This window comes from Pipra filicauda, unplaced genomic scaffold (assembly GCF_003945595.2).
Source record: "Pipra filicauda isolate LSUMZ 115617 unplaced genomic scaffold, ASM394559v2 scaffold16_size7369187_pilon, whole genome shotgun sequence".
Lineage (NCBI taxonomy): Eukaryota > Metazoa > Chordata > Aves > Passeriformes > Pipridae > Pipra > Pipra filicauda.
This window is the reverse complement of record NW_024104207.1, coordinates 1179831-1201717: the sequence shown is the minus strand read 5'-3', so window position 1 is coordinate 1201717 and position 21887 is coordinate 1179831. Positions and strand designations below refer to the sequence as shown.

The 21887-nt window shown below is 39.4% G+C and overlaps 1 protein-coding gene across 1 annotated transcript in view; it reads right to left on the bottom strand.

The window, feature by feature from the left end:
- The window catches only part of LOC120322932 (centromere protein J-like), a 36863-nt gene extending 19878 nt beyond the window's left edge, over window positions 1-16985 (bottom strand). The window contains exons 1-7 of the mRNA XM_039379565.1: window positions 16749-16985; window positions 14804-14900; window positions 8061-8156; window positions 6913-7051; window positions 5149-5257; window positions 2880-4296; window positions 1599-1707 (exon numbers count right to left, since the gene is read on the bottom strand). Coding sequence (XP_039235499.1) covers window positions 1599-1707; window positions 2880-4296; window positions 5149-5257; window positions 6913-7051; window positions 8061-8156; window positions 14804-14900; window positions 16749-16985 — 2204 coding nt within the window. The remainder of the gene's footprint in view (window positions 1-1598; window positions 1708-2879; window positions 4297-5148; window positions 5258-6912; window positions 7052-8060; window positions 8157-14803; window positions 14901-16748) is intronic.
- Window positions 16986-21887: the final 4902 nt, after the last annotated feature.

Here is a 21887-nt window from a genome sequence, read left to right as displayed (position 1 = left end):
GTCCAGACTCCAATAGATACCTGATACACACAACATGCTATATCCCAACTGTTCTTACTCTCTTGCTCATGTTATTTCTGCCTGAAAAGGTCTGAAAACAAAGTACTTGGAAACAAAAGAACGGATAGTTTGGGCAGGTTCAGGCATGTCATGCTGCTCTCAAAAAGATTTTCATTGCTTCCAGTGAGCACAAGTTGTCAACGCAGCACAAGTCAACTGCTATCAATGTGGCAGTCATCTTGTGTTCCTAATAGGGAACTGATTCCTGATAGGGTTACTCATTTAAAAATACAAAGCAGATTTTGGGATTGCATAAATCACCACAGGGCCAACATAGCCAGGGAGGATAAGCTGCCTTTTGCAATTAGTTTTCTCTCTTAAATTAAAAAAAAAAAAAAAAAGAAAAGATGTACACGCTGTACTAGGGTGACATTTTTGGATAAACATTTGTGTGGAAATGGTAGGGGCTACTATGGCTAATGACATGCATAAATCCATGGAAAGTTCTTTTAAAAACCTGCATTATTATGAGAAAAATCAAAGTAATTTCACCTGTAAGGCAGCACTGTCAGCAGGCAGAGAATGCAGTCCTGGCAGAGTCTGGCACTGCAGTAATTCTGCACCAGGACATCACTCCAGAGTCAAAATTTACACTGGTAAAAGCAGCACTTAGTTTCATTAACAGTTTTATGAAATGCTAAATCCCGCTAATATTCACATCCAGATCACCTATCACAGTCAGCCAGATATCATCTTCCAGTAGGTTTGCAAGGTCACAAGCAAGAAGGATCTTTAACGAAACCATTTTTTTTTTAAGACATTGAAAGTATTTTGCTAAAGACAGCTATAGGAGGAAATGATACATACTGATAAATGTAATTCTATCTCCTTTTGCACTTATCCCATGCTCTCTGAAATTAGGAGGAATGGACAAGAAGATGTGAAAAATAATTTCTTACTTTGCATTATATATTAAAAAATCCAAATCAATAAATTATGTTAATTTCATACGAGTTAAGAACTAGGCTTGAAATGTAAAGAGGAAAAGAATCTTTTCTGTGTTTACAGTAGATGGTATCTAGTAATTTCTAACAGATTTCATCACATTAAAAATATGTATTTGATTTGATTGTAAGTAAACTCAATTTTTATTAGAGGAATTGGCATTGCAAACCTCATAGTTTAAAAATTATTTATTGCTGGGATTATGTGGCAAGAACTTATTTTTCTTCTCTGAAGAAGTAAACAAATACCAAACAAACTACAAACTAAAACCTTTTCAGCATTCAAAAATTATCTTGAGTTCTTACTTATTTCACTGTAATCTGAAGATATTCAGCAGCTTATGAAAAGCATTTGGAGTTATTCGGCTTTAAGACCCAAACTGCAACAGTGACTTCAGAGCTGGCCTCCTTCAGTTAGGTGCTTTACTATGAATCTAGACAGCTAAATAAATGTTTCAGTTATGAAACAATACAGATGCCCTTGAAAAGAAGATAACCGATAAGCAAGAATTTAGCAGCTTGATTTTAAGGATTGTAAAAGAAATATTTGTCTCACTGCACACACAAATCAACTGCTAGTGTATAGAGATTTACCTGTGAAAATGCATTGTTTTCTCATCATTTTCATTCACCACAGTCAGTGAAGGGGTTCCACTGTTATTACCAGTCTCTAATCCTCTGCTAAGGATGTTCTGGGTTTCTTCTGTAAAGACATCTATGTTAGTACACAAAACTTTGTGAATATTTATGAACCCTCTCTGTGTATTTAAAACCACAGACTGCATGAGTGCGGTAAGTTTTATTGCTTAATCTATCAAAAAGAATTAATGTATCTTTGCTTAATTATGCAAGTATTCCATTCCCAGCATATCTCTTTGCAGTGCAACTCAAGCCCTACAAATCAAGAAAGTGAAACAAATTTGGGATATATTAGTGTCAGTAGCTGAATTCCTTTTCAGGAATGTGAATGCCAATGATAGTTCAACTTTAGTTTGAATGTAACCTTCAAAGAGGCCTCAGGAACCCTCTTTTGACATCAGTCTGACACGGAGTAGAGTGTGCTTACTAAATTGTGACAGAGCAATTGAGAACCATGAGAAGTGAATATTTCTGCCCTGGCGATTACTCAGGACAGGACAACTGATTTTGACTGATCCTACACAAAGAGACAGCTAATGGGTTTGGGATGAGTAGTCAATGTGGGGGAAGTCCTTCAGTGGAAACTAAGAGAGAAGTCAAGAAACTGTTTAATAAAAGGACTAAATCCTGCTTAAGCATGTTGCAATTTCATTGCCAGAAGTAAGATCACTGGGCCAAAAAGCGAGAAATATTGGTTGACCAAAGAACTAGGGCCACATTCAGGACAAACTGAGTGAAGAAGTTCTTAGGAAATCATAATTTGCCACCAATGCAAGGCTCTCCATATCTTAGGAGCAAAACTGCAAATCTGAGAAATTATTTTGCCCACTTTCTTAAAAATCATGTATTGTTTTCTCTGAGGAAATTAAATAAAGAATGTGAACATCTCAGTGTCGAGTCAGTCATACCTAAGCGCCACAGAGAATTCTAGCAATGACTTCAAGGACTCACCGAACCTTTCCCCCATCTCATGAGATCAAAAGTCTTTGTCTGAAAGTGCACCTTAAACAACAGACTTAGGAAAAATGACTAGTGATGATGAAGAGCTAAGCAAAGCAAGGGGCTTGCAGATTTATCTCCTCCCTTTTCTCTTTTTTTTTTCCAGTTTAGATCTGAGAAATACTAACAAAGGAGGGCATATATCAAGGGAGCACAGGTAGAATGAGTCATAAATCCAAGAGAAATTTTCTTCCCCAATGAAAAATAAATGTAAATAAAAACTTGGGTAGCTTTTACCTAATGTGTCCGTAAACAGTTTTTTCTGTAGTTCCTCCACTTCAGGGATTTCTTTAATCTTGAAAATAGGAATCTCATGAGCCACTCTCGAGGATGGCAGATGTAGGTTTTTAACACCACTGTCCCTATTCTCATTCTTTGATTCAGGTTTGTGCTCTCTTCTTTTCAGTCTTGTACGATGAAATAGGGACTCCTGAAGAGAAGAGCGAGCCTTGCTCCCTTTCAGACAGACAGTCCCAGTACTAGAATCACTGCTGCTTGTGCTGCAGGAGAGATCTTGCTGTCCTGAGATTGCTTGAAGACCTTGTTTTCTTGGTGGTGATCTGCTGTACATTTTAGCAGACATTTTTTCTGTTCCACTGGACTCATCACTAGCATAGTGACCATCAGAGAGATCCAAATGTCTGTCAGTGTGATCTACTCTCTGAGTCACATGCTGGGAGGGATGCTGAACATGGTGAGATTTGGGATTATCATCACTGTTGCGAGATGAGCAGTTTGACTCACAGGACAAAGACGCAACTTGGCACGTCGAGGCAACTGTTCTTTTCCTTTGCCACTTTTGCTGCAAAGCTGAGGACGACCCTCCCTTCTCCGCAGCCTCAGGTGGGTTACATGTAATTTTTATTATCTTGTCATTGACCATCTTAAACCCAGTATGGATTTGTCTTTCACTTTCTGAGTTCTGGCTCCCCAAAACAAGTTCCTGTGGGCATACCTGAACCCACTTCTGACCCCATGTGAATGCAGGGCCTCCACTGCACTCTGCCTCCTTGATACAATCTGTTTCTAAATCCTGGAGTGGATAATGCCTTTGCAGGAATTCCAAGGGGGTTTTTGCTCCATCTATGAGGTGACCCTTCACAGACTGATCCACCCTACCTAGGTCCTTTGTCAGGGTACTCTCCAAAGGTCTTCCATCAGTTCTGCCTGCTTGTCCTAGAGAATCCATATGATGAGTTTCTCTTTCCTCAACCACTTGTAGGTTCATGCCTGTAATTGTTTCAGGACATGGTTGCAGGATTTCAGGCCATCTTCTCTGTGATGAGTCAACAGGATTTTTTTTTGAATCTTCGTCTCTCCCAATGACTTGTTTTTCTTCTGCACTTTGCTCAGCTACTTTTGCTTCACAGTCAGTCTTTATCTCCCACTCAGCTAAAGCACAGTCTGCTTTTTTTTCATGTGTATCCATCCGTACGGAGTTACTGACCTGCAGATTTAACTGGGGGCATTCCCCCGGCTGCAGTATACCTGTGTTCACTTGGCCAGACTGGAAGAAATTACCCCAGTGATTCAACCCAGCTCTTCTGGAATGCTTGCTGTCTTCTTTTACAGTCTTCTGTTTAATTTTTTTGAACCTTGCCATAACTTCTCTTCGTTTCAGAGAAACCTTTAGAGATGTTATTTTTGCCTTGCTCTGGAAAAAAAAAATTAAATCCTGAGAATCACAGTCTGAGAATCATTCTCCAGAAAGGAAGATATTCACCATAATTGAAAAAGATGAGTTATCAGAAGTCTTAAAGACACTGGCTATGGGTAACTGAGTACATAAGAAATAGCGTTGAGACTATGGGGAAGGCATGAGAACTTTTAGAAGCAGTCACTATGTGATGCCTCCATTCATTCAGTAGTAGAGTAAAAGGGTTAAGATGGTGTTAAATGGCTACATGATAGAAGATGATAAAAGTTCGGCCTTTCTTCATTTTCAAAGGAAGTTCAAGTGACACAGAAATATATAAATGCACCAGTTTGAGATGTTTTTGCCAGGGAGACATAAAGAAAATTCGAGTGATGTACATTCCTGAGATGTACATCTTCCAACTCACCAAGCCTAACAAAATGCTGAGTCTGACACCTAGAGGTGTCAGGAATAAGCTCATCTCAAACCGCACGCACAGCGAAAAGCAGAACGGTGTTACTGAACTTGTCCCTGGTACAAAAACTGTATTTGGAAATGCCCTCATTGTCACATCAGTAGCACATGAGAGACCATTTATTATGGAAAAAAATAACAGAATCAACTTTGATGTCTAATTTAGCTAAGTATCTTGAGACTCAGGCATGAACTATGACCCAGAAAATATGTGGAAAGAATCCAGTGGGAAACAGTAGGGGAATACAGGGTTTTTTTACTTTGGGGAAAAGTCTTCCAATATCATGTGAAAGAATAGTGGAAAAATGTGCTACCACGCCAAAACAGAACCCACACAATACCTAAGTCCATGAGAATTTGTCAAAATCCAAGTCAATGAACCAACGGCAACAATACCTGTTGCTCCTTGTGCTGTTTCTCTGTGAGATGATTGTCTGCTTTAAGTTGCTCTTCAACAAATTTTTCAGAAGTCTTCTGTCTAATACCAATTGCTGATGTGACTGGCCTAGGCAAGTAACAAGAAGGTACTTATTTTTAAGGTTCTCCAATTAGTTTTCTTTTGATAATTCTTCTGCAGCTGATGTGGAGTTTAGAACTGTAAATGTTCTCTTCAATTTTATTAAACTGTGAAGAATGTTAGTAAAATCTCACTATTGTGTGAATCTAAGTCTCAGTTTAAAACATCCTGTCTAGCCTAAGCATTAATTATACTTTTAGCAAGCAACATTTTTTGGTCTGGTATCAGTCTTTCCTTAAAAATAGACAATAGTTAAAAAGAAAAATATTTCAGTCATTTCTCCAGACTAGAGCTAATGACAGTCAGAAAGAACTCACTATCTTTCTGATAGAGTGGTTTGAATTAGATGGTGAAGGGTGATAGAGTAGAAAAAATAATATCTGTAACATTGTAGAGGGCCAAAATGAAGGCTGACTCGAAACATAATACAGCATATATGAATGTATGAAATTGGAAATGGGCTTGAGCCTAAGTTTAGTCACTTACTAATAATTTCAGCTGAATATTAAAAATTCTGGGTTTTCTGCTGGTTATGCAGCACATCACTGTTCTTTCTATACCCCACCTCTACCTGACACCACTGTACCATGGATAATCTTTTCATTTGTCAGTCTGTCTCTGTCTGTTATCATGCACCATAGACCAAAACTGTTGCTGAAGATGACTCAAGATTAGACAATACTCATTTCAGGGAAGTTTGCTTCAAACCAACTATAGCCTGTTACCATAGCAAAAATGTCAGGAAGAACTGGAGTACATTCAGCAGGAGTAAATTCTGTGCTTTAGTTTCATCCAGTTCATACCAACGACACAATGTGAACCAAAGCACAACAAGTAGGGGTGGCTGGGAGATAGACTTCAGAAGCTCATTGCTGATCCAGAAAGGCATATGCGGACAGGCCCGTTTGTCCAAATGTGCTTACTGTCCTTCCACCTCTTCCCAGTCTTCTGATCTGGAGGTCCTTGTCTTCCTTCTCTGTCCAGTTCCCACACTCATGACAATTACTCTCCATCTGTGCTTTCCTAGAAGTTGTCCACTTCTGTTTTATACTTGATCAAGCTTCAGTGTGCCAAAGACCTGCTGCTCCTATCTGCATCTGCTGCTCCTATCTGCCAACCTACCCCTTTTTGCCTCATTGTGAGCACCCCCTCAGTGTCCTAGTACAGTTCCTTTTGCAATGATCCAAGTTAAATGTTACATTTCTCCTCTGTACAGATAATTTTAACAAGGATTACTTTACTGACTTGTTAACATACAGGCATATAAAAAATGGTCCCAGCACAGCTGAAGAGGCAGAGGAAGGACAAGAATGAATGAGCTACCAACACATAATGATGGCTACTGCAGAAGTAATGGTACATCAGAGGATGTTATCTCTCCCTGCCAACTTTAGCCTTACTTCTATCCTTTGAAGATCATACTTACAAAACTAGTTCATTTAAGTTGGCTAGACCAACATTCTATTACATAGAAGTAGATCAACTGACGGGCCGTAGACCTGTCCAGTTTCTGCCCATGCATATCTGCCACTCTCAAGCAGAGGAAAGAACCATCATGTTGCAAATATAACACATACATTACATATACAATCAAGGAAAATATGTTTTTGTAGCTTGATGGACTGACTAAGATCATTTCTCACCTGTCTTCTATGCTTCCAGTCTTTATCTTCCCCTCTATGACAAAGAGAGATGGAGAAATCTCCTCCTTTAGTTGTTCTCTTTGTTCTTCTTTGGCAGCAGAAAAAGCTTCAGAGAAACCTTCTTTTAATTGACTGCTATCTAAGCAGCAGGAAAAAGGTCAGTGTAAACAAAGTCTTTACAGAATGAATAAATGAAAAATAAATATCATAAAATAATTAGAAATATTTGTATTTTCAGGAACATAGGCAAGGTTTTAATTTTTGAAAACATTTTACAGAATACAATTGAATTATGTAGGTGGAAGGATGTAATCTGTGAAAAAAAGAGGCTTCTCATCCTCAAGTCTAGTGCTGGAAACATGGAAAAGACAAATAGTATGCTTTGTACTCCTTATCTCTAGAGATTTGTAATGCTTGCTTAATGTGTTCACCGCAGAATGTGGTAGTGTAGGCACTGCTAGACAGTACTGAATTATTTATGTATCTATAATTATGTGACTTGCAAACCAGTTCATTGAACAGTTTAACAGTCAGTATTTGTACACGAGACTTTCTAACCAGGCAGATTTGTGCATCTTCCTATTGAAGCTTATTGAGTATGTTCACCACAAGCAACCGGCTTCCACTTCAATTAATTTTTTTTCTGAGTGTCACCTAGTGTTGAGTTTCTCCTTCAGGTCAAGCTGGAGCAGAAAGCCTTTATTTGCTCATTCATACTATGAACTGTTGCTGTAGGCAGGAACTATATAGCTCAATCATATAAATGCAAGCAGTGCTACTGAAGTCCTTTGCAACATGCTGAAAGGACTTTCTGGTCCAACAGCAGGAATACAAAAGTTTTATATTCATCCCTCAGACTTTCTCAGTTATACACCAAACATCTCCAGTCTAATGGCAGACAAGCAGTGCAGTTTCTGCAACTTGCTTGCCTGTCTTGCACCAGAATACGGCAGAGGGGTCAAAAGTGACACAGTAGGTTGACAGCAGCAAGGGATGCAGAACCCATGTGTTCCTTCCCAGTCTTAGGTATGGGGCTGTGCTGTCTCCAGAATGCTTTAATAAGGAGAGGTGCCTAAGCTCTGTAATTTTCAACTTGTGCTTCCCAGTGCAAGGCAAGAACAATGTATCCAAGCAGCTGTTATATTCACCTTTCTTTTCTTTTCTGTTCTCTTCTTGAGCATCTTGTCTGGAAAGGTTTTTTGTGGGACTCTCTGTAGACTGAAGCAGCGGTTCAGTGCTTATACCTTTAAATAAGAATGTAAAGTGTTATACAAACTATTGATATGCTTATGCTTATGTTTCCAGCAATAAAAACCCACACAGTTGGGAAATTGTCAGCTCAGCCTAGTCCTCAGGCACATATTCAACTGAAGAATATCTCAAAGACAGCTGCGTTGACCAGCTTTCAGTAAGAAGTTACCCTGATGTACTAAGGCCTCTGCACATTCAAGCCTTAGTTTTACACACGAGGCAGGTCGAAGTCAGCATTGCTTTAAAAAAAAGCAGTCATACCTCCCACTGTCCTAATATATTCCTGCTGTCCAGTCTTATTCAACTTGTTTATCAACAACCTGGAGGAAGGGATAGAATGCACTCTAAGCAAAAATACTGCTGATACGAATCTGAGGAGGAGTGACTGATACACCGAAAGGCCATGCTACCATTCAGAAGACCTTAATAGGCTGGAGAGCTGGGCATATAGAAACCCAATTAAGTTTAACAAAGGCAAGTGTAGGATATTGCACCTGGGGAGGAATAACCCCAGAATCTGTTGAGGTTGGGGGTTGACCACCTAGAGAGCAGCTCTGAAGGGACCTGGGAGCCAGCAGTGTGCCCTTGGGGACAGGAGTGCCAATGGAATCCTGAGGTGCATCAGGAAGTCTGGTCAGCAGGTTGATGGACATGATCCTCCCCTTCTATTCAGCCCTTGTGAGGCCACATCTGGAGTATTGTGTTCAGTTCTGGTTGTCACAGTTTAAGAAAGACAAGGAGCTACTGGAGAGGGTCCAGCAGAAGACCACAAAGATGATTAGGGGTCTGAAGCATCTCTCTTATGAGGAGAGATTGCAGGAGCTGGGCCTGTTTAATTTAGAGAAGACTGAGAGGAGATCTCACCAATACATACAAATATCTGAAAGGTGAGTATCAAGAGGATGGTGCCAGACTCTTTTCAGTGGTGCCAAGCAACAGGACAGGGAATAAGGGACATAAACACAAGAAGTTCCACCTCAACATGTCTTTACACTGAAGGTGGCAGAGCACTGGAACAGGCTGCCAAGGGGGGTCATGGAGACTCCCTCTCTGGAGACATTCAAAACCCACCTGGACACATTTCTGTGTAACCTGCCCTAGGTGACCCTACCTTCGCAGGTGAGCTGAACTAGATGATCTCCAGAGGTCTCTTCCAACCCTAACTATTCTGTGGTTCTGTGATTCTGTGATTCATCCACCCATAGACCACCCCTTCACTCCCCTCATTTGTACTGGCAGAAGTATTTCTGAAGCTCTGTGATAAACTTCACTGGGCAATTGATCCACATTCAGTTTAACCCAGCAATAAAATAATAGTTTCAGGTACAAGAAGGAGACAAGACTCTATCCGTGAGAGTACGTGTCCTGAGCTGTCTTGGAAAATATGAAATTAAAATTTCAGTTGTACTATGGGACTGTGTGACAGCATCACAGTCAGATGTTGTTATAGAAGTTCAAATGAATTCATGATACCTGTCTAATTTACATTCTCTTCCCTTTTAGGCTGTTTTATTCTGACTTCTTTTTGTTCCTCTTCCCCCCATTTTGAAATCAGTTTTTGATTTCTTGAAAATTGTTTTTATTCTTTCTAACCCTTTGGTATCTTCCCACAGAAGACAAGGCTGACAAAGAAAAGATGCCAAGTAGAAACTTAACATTGTTTTAACTCTGAACAATGTGATTCCATATCAGTGTGAGAAACATCAAGATTGTTAAAAAAGACAAGGCCCTCTTAGCTAAGAAGCACATTCTCACACCTTTGGAAGCTATATCCACATCCTACTTCTTATGTGTCTTCCCCTGAATACAACATATTCCCTACTTTATATAACTTAGCTTTTCCAATGTAAATCCATTTATATCCACAAGGTCCAGTTTCATTCAGTGTGACAGATAGGATGACTGTGATTCAAAAACTAAAAAAAAGTCAAGCTTAAAATGCTTTAAAAGCTTTTATAACAAACCACAATAAAAACAAAGCACCTTCCCCGAACTACAATAAAACCAGTAACAATCACTAGTAACGGCAAAAATTCAGAGGAGTTGCACAATAGACTTAGGTTTAGATTTCCAGCACTTTTTACCTACCTGAATCTGAAAGCTGCACATGTTCTCCTGAGATTTCTGAACTGCTCTCATTTGGCATGAATACCGGGGATCTGCTTTGCCAAGCAGAGTGCATTGCCAAGAGAGAGGTCTGTAAGAATTCCGGGCTCTCAGCTTGGCAAGAATTTCCTGATGGGAGCTGGACAGGAATGAAAGTAGCTGGAAAGCATGGAAGGGGTGGCATCGTGGCTACTAGGTGAGAAAGTGTCCCAGGAGAAACAGAAAAACCTAAAAATAGTTGCCAGAGAAGAAAAATTAGAGAAGTTTAAGACAAATATTTTGCATTGAACTAAAAATCTCTTGCTAAACTGTTATTGCACAAAACCCACTTTGCTTTCATGTTCACCGGTGGTTTGCATGTTCAGGATGAAACAACCAAATTCTGTTTATGTTATTTTATTTAAATTGTAAAATAAATTTTACAGCTTGCTGCTACCACCAGTTGTAACCAAAGTTATCATATACTACAGGTATGGTGAATTAAATAGAATATACAAAGTACTCCCGAGCATGTAAAAAACCCAACATTTCCCCTAGGACTCCTTAAGTCCATTAGGAGGTAAAAGTTAGGTATTGCAAAGTATCTCTGAGCCACATCATAATGCAAAAGAGGAGAAAGTTTTCCTTTTAGCTCTGGATGGTTTGTTACACATTATATTAGAAGACTATGTGGAAAAGACACAAGCAGTTCTGCACAGGGACCAAAGTCCAGGTTCACTACTTCTGGGAAAGAAACTCCTTTATAAGGTTACAAAATTACATTCGCTTCTTATTTTCTTTCTTCACACCAAGATTCCTCTCTGCCCTGTGACCTGACTTCAATAAGTAGAAAGAGAATGGCTGAGGCTGAAAATGCCTCACCCCTAGTTAAGGTATTTTTTGGAAAAAGGCTGATCCGTGAATTTGAATCCCGTCTGGCACAGACTCAGGAAGATCCCAACTCGCTACTTCTGGGCAGACTCTTCACCCATGCAGCTAGCAGGTGGGCAGAGCCACTTCTGCCTGTGTTCCATGTGAGAATAAAATGACAATCTGTAGTTCAATGAAGGTTTGATTTTACTGTTGATCACTGTATTAGTTTAAATGCATGGCAATATTAAAGCAACTACCTTTACTATAATAAGACAAATCATAGCCTAACTAGTTCTTCATATTTTACTTCTTTAAAGCTTAATTGGACCAAATCATGCAGTGTCTTTTGCTACTCTCAATCTACACTGCCTCTAGTAACAAATAAGAGCTTCCAGTGCAGATTTTGGTCAGCTTTTCATTCAGGTCAGCATTTTGTCTATGGCTTTATACATTAGCTAAATGTAGCTGGATATGCAAATACACCCAAATAGCATCCTATAAAAATATTTCTTACTGTATGGGCTTGGTCTTGAATTCATGGTACTAACTGTACTTACTTTCTTCAGAAATGTGTCAAGTGATTTACAGAACTGGGGCAGGGGGAAGAGAGGTTTGTACGATGAACCATAGCAGACTCAAGGCACTTTTCCTTCTCACACTTCAGTCCTTCCCGAGAACCCAAAAAAAGTGGTGCAGCCTAATGGTTCTGTTCCTGGTGAACTGGTGGAAGTAACAACAAACACCTTGCTAATCGTGGCATTTGGGCAGGGCTGATGCTTTTGAGAAAGCACGCAGGATCACCCTTGAGGAGAAAAGACAACTCAGAATCGTGCCTTGCAGAATACATCTAAAGGTAGAGCCCTTCCCAAATCTTTGTTCACGAAGCCCAGTCATGAATGAGCAGCATAATTTCTCTGTGGATGTTCTGCTTTGATTAGAAAACTTGGAAATCACAGACTGTGTACTTGTTCCACCTGGTCACCACAGACAACTTGATGAGCATTTGCCTGTCATTTCAACCAGACTCTTCTCTGAGGCAAAAAGAACAGGATAATGAAGATTTCATTTACGCAGCCACAGCCTCCGTTCTCTCTCTTTCTCAGGCTGTCTCCCTAGTATACAGCAGTTGCTCTTGGCAGCTATTTCACAGTGGCATAGCTCCATCAGGAAAATCAGTACAACAACAGCCAGGCCTGCTGGTATCACTGGTGGTGTGGTTTAGCTTCTGGCTGTAGGGTCGATGGTTGAGATCCTGCTTATCCCCCCAAACAAAAACCCTGATTGTCATGCACCATCGAGTTTGAAAACAAGACCTTCAAACAGATCTGACACTGTGTTGTTTCTCAAGTGTCTTATTCCCTTCAGTCTCATATTGCTTTGCGCTGCTGGCATCATCAGGAAGCTCAGAAAAGACCCCACAACACAGACAACCTAAGTTGCAGAAAGTCAGGCTTTTAGTGGTCACTGCGTGGCCAGTGTTTGGCCCTTGTTTCCTACCTGGTGCATCTACCCCAGCGTACGTCTACTGCTTCCATGCATGCTCTGCAGCTCTGACAGCCGTACAGCTTTTCAGGCTGCTGTTAACATGCTCAGCGCCAGCACCTGCTGCACCCCAATGGTGTAATGTTGGATTCCAAAATTTGGATATGAGAAAAAGAAAACTGCTAGGTTTAAACAAAAGCCTTGGGCTAACAGAGACTGGGGAAAAACCTCCATCTAGAGTCCATACAAGGACCCATTGATGTCATGGGTTTGGAAAGTCCTGTCCAAGCCCAGAGAAGCCATGCCCTGATTTCATCAAGCCAGTGCAGAAGACTTATTGTGTTTTATCTCTGCCTTTGTGTTCCCTGGATCCTGTGCATTCTACAAACCTGAATAATACCTCTTTCCCCCATGTAATCCCCCTAAGATAAGATGGGTTTTTCCCTATAATATAATTGTTAAGACTCCAAATTTGTTAACCTGGGTTTTTCCCTTATGTCATCCCCTGAAAACCCCTGTTTGTAATAATTGTAATAGTTACAACCCCCTGTTGAATATATAGATCCTAAACCCTTTAAATATGAACTCATGAATCCAATAAAGGATTCCAGTTTTCTGCCTCCGCTGGGATTGTTGTAATTATTGACTCGCTACAAATGGATCTAGTTGTCCATTGTTTATCCAACCCAACATTTTGTCATTCCTATAGAAGGTTCTCTGAACCCATGAGGCTGAGAGGGAATGAAGAAAAGCCCCTTTATTTTGTTAGCTAACAACAGCTATTATATTTATTTGTGAGGTAGATTAAACTTGCTAAAATTTCATTTTCTTTTACAGAAGCAATAATTTAAGGTCATATTTCCCTAAAGCCACTAACAAGTGCCAACTGTAAGAGTTTCTGGGATAGGGGGTGAGGGGAAAGCAAGAGGCCATAAATTCTTAGTGGTTTTGTTATTACTACTTTGCCTAAAGTAATGCCTATTGCTTTAAGTGAACCTTTGTTAAAGCAGATGTTCCTTATATGGCAACTGAAATAAATAAAACTCTTCCAAATTGGTCGAGCTACATGTGCTATGAGGTGTTTTATAATGTGCATGGAGGAACAGCAAAAACATAGTTGTCTGAGAGGATTTAGTCATACTATGTATGGTAAAAAATCTTTGAAAAAAACATAGTTTTTAAATTCTAAAAAGCTGTTTGTAAGACCTCTTCAGGCTACACTGAACTCTAGCAGGCAAGGTGCCATCACCTAGTTCTCCTAACTCTCCTCTGAGGTCTTAGGATAATGGGATTCTTGCACAGCTCCTCAACTGAGCAAAGAAGCTTGAAATTAGACTGAGAAACTGATGCCAGATCAATGCACAGAGGCTGGGCATGCCTTAGGCTGCTTAGGTTCTTAGAACGCAGATTAGGTGAAGTTGCCTCCACAGAAAGTTATCTGAGAAGCAGCAGCAATCCAAGAATCATCTGGCCTTCCTATACCATTGTGGATGTTCCCTGCTTGATGTTATGCACAAGCAGTCCTGCTAAAGCCAGGACAATGCTGTCACAAGTCTACATGATTTGCCTAAATTCTTCTTTCACTTTGGGGTCGCACACTGAGAAGAATGTGCCACTACTGTAGACGTGGTGGGAAGGAGTGAGGGTTCCTCTTTTTCTGCTCGCTGAGTAGATGGTGTTTTCTAGCAATGCCACGGGTCAAATGAAACTGTTCAATGACTTGTATAATGCTGCTAGGAACAGACTGCACTATTAACAGTAAGAGTCGATTAACAGAAGCATGGTGTGTTGACTTTTTCCTCTTCTTTTACCCATGAGAAGCTGGAACTTTCATTTATAGGTACAGAAGAAAAATGATTTTTCAGCTTTCCTGTACTTTTACCACAATACTGTAATTTTATGTATTACCATTCAAGATTATACTTCAATAGAAGTCTATACAGGAGGTCTGCTATTAAACCTAAAGGTTCTCCTGAAATTTTAATATAAAAAAGTGAGAAGGTGTTTTCTGGAGTTTACAGCTTGTATGCAGTGTGTGTAAAGGAGCAAATGTTTTAGCCCACCTTCCAGAGGAGGAGCCCCCAGCCATTTAAAACAACTCTTAAACCTTCTCTTTCTTTAAAGAACTACTGCATTTCACTTCTGGAGTGAAAGCATCAGCAGGTTCAGATACCAGTGTCAGGAGGGATGCCCCTAGTACCTGGGTTGTAAAGTGCAATGATTTTCTGCTGTTCAGCCACCAGCCTTTGCAACTGCTCCATCTGCTTCTTCATCAGCTGGTCCTGCTGCCCTGGAGTCTGAAAACATCATGAGGATATAGTATCAAACTACACAGCTGAATCGTTTTTAATCAGAAAGAATCACCATATCTGGATTTTGGGATTAGGTATTTCTTAAAGTCTGTATTACTTCTAATAGTCATTTGTATTTAAAATTCTCTCGCCATTTTAGAGCTCAGAATTAATTCGTACACTGACACTGTGCAGGCAGCATGTGCCTTGCCAGGTTTTGTTACTCAGTCTCATATCAGACGGCATTTTTTTCCGGTCTATGTGCTGAGATTTCCTTCTCACAGAAGCTAAAGAACAAAAGGGAGGGAAGTGTCCACCTGTGTTTCACACCAAGAAGATTTTAGAACAGCATCAGAGCAGATGATACCCTCAGGTCAAGCTTCACTGTAAAACTTAAAAATGTGTCAATGTTCAACATTTCATTCCTGAACTATAGGATAAATGAAAATTGCCAGTATCACTGATGAACAAGAGCTTTTGAAAATCAATATCCACAGAACAGAGATGCAATTAGGAGGAAATATAAGCATGGTCTGAAATTAGCGTCAAAAGGATGGAAGAATAACTGACTAAATTCCGCAGTCCTTTTGCAGGCCCCTTGCCTCCCCATAGGCAAACATCTAATCAAGTTACCTTCACTTTCTGAGTTTCCTAGTTTACATCTGTTTGACTCCCTTCAGTTATCTGTTTCTTCTGTCCTGTCCACTGAGAAGAACTACCAGAGATCAGTAGTGGAAGTGATAGGTCTTTTTTTTTCTATTTATTTATTGTGAGCTACCAGATCTGTCCCAGAACTAAAATTTACAGCATAAAGACACACTCATGTTGTTGTTGTGCCAGGAGCTTCCCAGCAGTCTACCTGTAAGCAGCATTTTCACTCTACTGTCTCTCTGTCCGGTATTACTTGAGAAGCACCATGTAACAAAGCAAAGCCCAAGGTCACTTTTTCTTTACCAGAATCTTTAAGAACAGTTCAAGTAATTCACATAGTCAAATGTCAAAGGCATCAAAGAACAAAGAATGGCTAAGACCCAGTGTCAGATTTTATGACCAGCTGTTGACAGTTTACAATATCACAGGATACAATCTGGTCATTAAACAAAATGACGTGGTTTACATCATCCAAGAAAAGAAGCAACAGACTCCTGGGATTCACAAAAAGATATCTTTAACTGCAGCTTTACTTACATGATTATGTTTTCAACAACCAAGGAATAATATAGACATCCAGTGGAGAAAGGATTGAGAACTTCCAGCATAGATACATGTTAAATTCAACAGTGTTGGAAACATAAGAGTTTCTTTAAAATATAGAACTAAGGCACTGTATTGTTTACTATCTTATAAGAAGCATATCAAGCATTCAGTGGAAGAGATATTGTGGAGTTACTTCTGTCCATCACTTTGTCAAAGCTAAGAAGAAGAGGAAGAAGTCAGAAATGAAAAAAAAAAACTGTAAAAAAAGAACATGGGGTATGAGAAGAGGATGGATAGAAAGACATATGAAACAAGAAAGTGAACATGCCCCACAACCATTACAGACATGAGAACGTGGAGCCAGAATGTGCAATCCTTTCTATTAGAAGGAGAGAGATAGAAATAACTACAAAAGAAGATGAATAAGAGCAAAATTGATCAATTGTCTCTTGTGAAAAGCACTTTATTGCATGGATGCATTAGAGCAACAGCATCAGACACATGATTAGGACACACTTCCCAGTACTTGCCAGTAAAGCTTCCTATCTAAACACAGACACAAAAGCTACTGATCCTTTCTTTCTGGACAGGTTGTGCCATTATCAGAAATACAAAATATGCAGTTATAAATTCAGCGATTATTTAAAGCAAACTAACCTGTTCCATGGTTTTGTATGTGGGAGCACAATGGTTCATTCCAGGCTCTGAAGCAGGGAGCAGAGGAGGAGTGAACATTTCTGAAGTGTCATTTGCATCATGAATTCCAGCCTGGATTACACTGGAATTCAACTTCTGAGAAAAAAAATCAGAGCTGGTTGAATAATATAGTTGCCTTGTATGCTGAAAAGCTTGATTGTGGCCCAAGTTATCTGTTGAGACGTTACTGTTGTCCATTGTACCACTGGCTTCAGTGTATGAAAGTGGACAGTTCTTGCTGGAGGACTCACTCATACCATCAATCCAATCCAGGTATAAAGAAAGTATGACCTTCTCAACTATACTGGAAGATGGTACTGATCACTGATAATCTTCTGTGACATATGGTCTTCCTCCTTTAAAGTGTCTGCTTCCATGCCCTCCATTCCAAAATCCCGGTTAGGGATGTGTGATAAAAACTACCATGCACAAATGTATCATACTGACATAGGAAATCCTGCAGTTTATTTTCTTTCTTTTTTTCCTTGTCAACCAATAGATTCTTTTTTTAGCCCAGGTTGAATGTAGAGTATCTTCAGACTTCAGAAACTGTAAAACATATCTATATATTTTTATGTATTACTATATATGTAAAATAATATACAAATATACATAAATATGCATATAAAATAGTGTTAGGATACATGCAATACAACCTCCCTATAAAATCACCATATTTTTGATAGCTAAAAGGGCTTAGATGTACTGCCTGCTCTCTCACAACTAAAATCAGACAAACAGAAACAGAATACAATAAGAAGCCAAACCCATTCACCACTAGAAGCATTTGTCAATGTGTTTGTCTTTCAACTAAATCTTCAGCCTTTAAATTCAAAGTGCTTCATGATCAAAGATGACTGCAGAAAGCAGGAAATGAAGATAACAGAAGGAAAAAGGAAAAAACAAATGGCATGTGGAAAAAACTCCAAACAAAGAGATCACTAAAAAACCACCTGATGTTTAAGTAGTTCAAAAGAATGTTTATTTCAAAAAGATAAAATAAGACTGCTACAGCTTGCATGGTTCTCCCTGAGACTGGCATGGCTGAGACAGCTGCAAAAATACAAAGTCTGCTTCACTTCTTTAGGTTCTTTGCTCCAGCCCTTCCAGGGCAAGGACCAGACATTCGTTACTTACCTTAAAAAAATGGGGAGAGGTTATATATTTCAGCTGCTGAAGCTGGTGAGCACCTCCATCTTGTCTTCTACTGAGTAGTTTATTTGCACTCTTTGAGAAATGTGAAGTCTCCAAAACTTCGTTCACTCACAAGAAAATTATTCAATACCTTCTTCCTACTCTAACATAAGTGGTTTGCATAAGAGGTTTACACACCCTACCTGCTTTGTTACCTGCTTTGACAGATCCATCATGTGTAGCTAGGAAACATTATGTTGTTCACAGTCTTGAAGTCCCTTTAAAGTGACCTACAGTTCCTCTGGAAACACTTTGTAAATCTCCAAATCTAAAACAACAGACTGTCTGGGCAGATGCTCATATGCTAAAATAAGAATCCTACAGAATGGATCTTCAATAAGACTGAAAAAAAAAAAAGGAAGCAGGTGTAGTGAAGACAACAGAATGGACAGGGAGAGGTCAGAAAGGATGGGCTAAATAATTCCATTTAAAGAAGTAAAGCCCATGACCCTATATTGCAATTCCCTCTGAAACCTAAGAAGGAACACCAAATTCCTGATTGTCCCCATTCTTCCACTATCTATAGCAGTATAGGTTGTTTCCTAGTATTCACCAGGATATGACAATTTGTTTCTGTAGAGGTCAAACTCAACTGGAGCTGAAAGCTTCAACCAGAAAGTTATTTTTCTGAGTATAAGGCTGTATGCAAGTTGGTTGTGGGTTTGTTTGTTTGTTTGTTTGGGATTTCTTTACCTTTTTTTAAACATAGGAAACAACGCTTATCCTCAAAAAATCACTGGGTACAAAGTTCAAAAGCTAAGCTGTTGTCAGCCGCCAGTGTAAAGGCTATTCTCAGTAGTAAGAGGCAAAACAAAGGCTCTTGATGGCCTGTCCCACTGACATCACATTTTGTATTAGGTGCATGGAGACTCCAAGTCCTGGTCATGCTTTCTCCAAAACACAAATGAAGGAAATATAATCTCAAGAGTAGGAATGGTGGGATTTGGAAACAGGCAACATTTGCCAAGAGTCTCTCTAAACAGATACTTCGCTTTAGTCACCGAAGGTAAGGCATTATGAGGAACTGGATTTTGTGAGGAAACCTCCTTGACATCATCAGCAAGGAAAAGATATTCCAACCTTGGAACTAATAAGGAGGTCTCTGGTTAGCAAACATGACAGTGTCAGCTTTTATCCCATCAAAAATAGAAATGAATTATTATAAATTTCCATCATAATTTATCTTCTTCATCAGTTTAATATATTGTAAGTTCAGGAAAGTGGGGGTTGTATTTTAATGCATGAAGTTTCACAGGTGAGAAATTGTTTATAAAAGTTTTCACAGCCTAGGCTGGTAACTGACTTTAGTTTGGATAAGAAACTGAACTCTAAAACTTTTTCTGTCATATATCTTTTCAGTGTTTGCTTTGTTATTGCTGCTGATTGCTAGGGAATTACTGAGTAAACAGAAGCTCTCACCCACAGCCCTAATCCCTGCAGTTCTTCCTGGTCTGCACTTCTCAATTAAAACCACGTGAAGCCACTCCTGCTCCTGGCAACACAGTAGTTCCTCAGTAAACACAGCTAAATAAGTCAAAACTTCTCCCTGTGAGGCAGAAGAACCTTTGCACCAACACCCTAGCAGCATTGCAGGAGCAAACAAGGAAAAGCAGTACAGGCTGACAATTGTCTTGTGAAATGTTTGTGAGGAGTCTCTGTTTTAGCAGAATTTTTCTATTTAAAAACTATCATAAAGAATAAAATGTTTTATCTCAGGTCTTGCCTCATGTTTTATCTCAGGCCTAATAAATATTAGACAAAACAAATAAATAAAATACTTCACACTTTCACAGAATTTCCACCTGTGTAATTTTAAAACACTTGACATGTTAACTGCTTGCATAAAGTCAGTATTTCTATGCATGCCTGACCTGACCTTTTAAAACTGCTAAATTCTCACAAATTCCCCTGAAAAAAAGCAGAAATCTAACTGAAAGGTTTGACAGTTTTAATCAGGTCCCCAAAAATAGCACTGGGAAGTTAACCACATGTACAAGGGCCTACAGACCTCAATTGAAGCCTCACAGAAAAACTAGCAGCCCTAAAAAAGAGCTGCCAGTGACAGGGACACCCAGGGGAATCCCCTTCCCATAGCACTGTCTGAAAGACTTTTGGGACAAGAATTTTCCTAAACCCTGGAGCAGTTGTCCAAGTTTCTCCCTATTGGAGATAGCAATGAGAAGTTATTACTTGCAAATTACCCTTTTGCTTTTTAAAATCTTATTATTAGAAGTGAAGCAGCAGCCATAAACTTAAAACATATAGATAAACAGAACAAGGAGACATAAATCAGTGATGATAATTTTCTTTTAAGTAGCACAGGATATAAAATATTCAACAGGCACTGAAGTGCTGGACTTATCCTGCACTCACTGCATTCTCCAAAATCTGGTGAATGTTTTCTTATTCTATATCTGCACTGCTCTAATACCTAACTATCCCAGGCACTGATCTTGGTCCTTCTCTGTTGAAAATCATAGAACCACATAACAAAATGACACTTTATTTAATAATCTGCTTATGCAAATAAGTATGTAGCTCTTCATGGGTTATATTGGGCTTCTGTAAACACAAACATACATTGACCCATTGGAACAAGTCCAGAGAAGGACCAGGAAGATGATCAGAGGGCTGGAGCACCTCTGATACGAACACAGGCTAGGACAGTTGGGGCTGTTCAGCCTGGGGAAGAAAAGGTTCTAGGAGGACCTTAGAGGAGCCTTCTGGTACCTAAAGGGAGCCTGCATGAAAGATGGAGAGGGATTTTCACAAGAGCGTGTAGTGATAGGACAAGGGGGAATGGCCTTAACCTAAAAGACAGTAAGTTTAAAGTAGATACTAGGAAGAAATTATTTACTGTAAAGTTTGGTGAGGCACTGGGGCAAGTTGCCCAGAGAAGCTGTGGATGACCCATCCTGGAAGTGTTCAAGGCCAGGCTGGATGGGGATTTGAGTAAGCTGGTCTAGTGGGTGGCATCCATGCCCAGGTCTGGAACTTTAAGGTCCCTTCCAACCCAACCCATTCTGTGATTCTATACAATATAAAACCCAATAATAACATAAAAAGAATGAAGTCTGGCATTAATTTGCATTAACTTCTGTATGCTGTGGGACATGTCTAAACTGACATAATGAAAAATACCATACACAAACACAAAAATTCCATTAAATTTTTTTTAAATAATACTGAATAGTTTCCAAAAATCCTTAGCTAGCCAATTGCTTTTATAGAGGAAAACAGGGCTATCAGTAATATCAGAGCCATATCTAATGCTTCACACCTTAGAGTGATTCAAGAGAAAAGCTAAACAAAACAGAGTTCCAGATAGTTCCTACAATTAATTAATTTAAGATTTCATTATAATCTTCAAGTCTTTTGTCATAAGCGATGTGCTTAATCCCTGGCAATAAAGTATACATGGAATTTTCTGGGTGGAACTAGGATTAATTTACCTGTTGGCAGCAAAACCACCAACTCCCTAAGACAAACCAAGTAGGCATTGTTAACTCACTATAATTTAACCCCCAAAGAGAAGAGTAATTAAAAGCAACTTGAGAATGGATTTCAAAATTTCTCTCCTGTTATTCATTTCTATAAACTAATCCCTAAACAAGAGAGGAATTCACCAAATGGCTCCCAACAAGTGTGCCTGAATTGGATCTGAGATGCTTTGTCCCTTTTATTATATGTTACTGTGTCTTAGAAAGAAGAAAAGTTTACAGGTAGAGTGAGAAAGGGCTGGAGATTAATTCTCTAGAGACATTGCTATCTGCTGTGAAGAAAAAAAATTATTTCTGCTAACTGGACAGTACTCCTCCATCTGATCGAGAAAGCTTAAGTAACTGGTAATGTGTACTGATATAAATGGGTACAGATTCTCTGTTACACAAAGTCAACTCAAGCCCA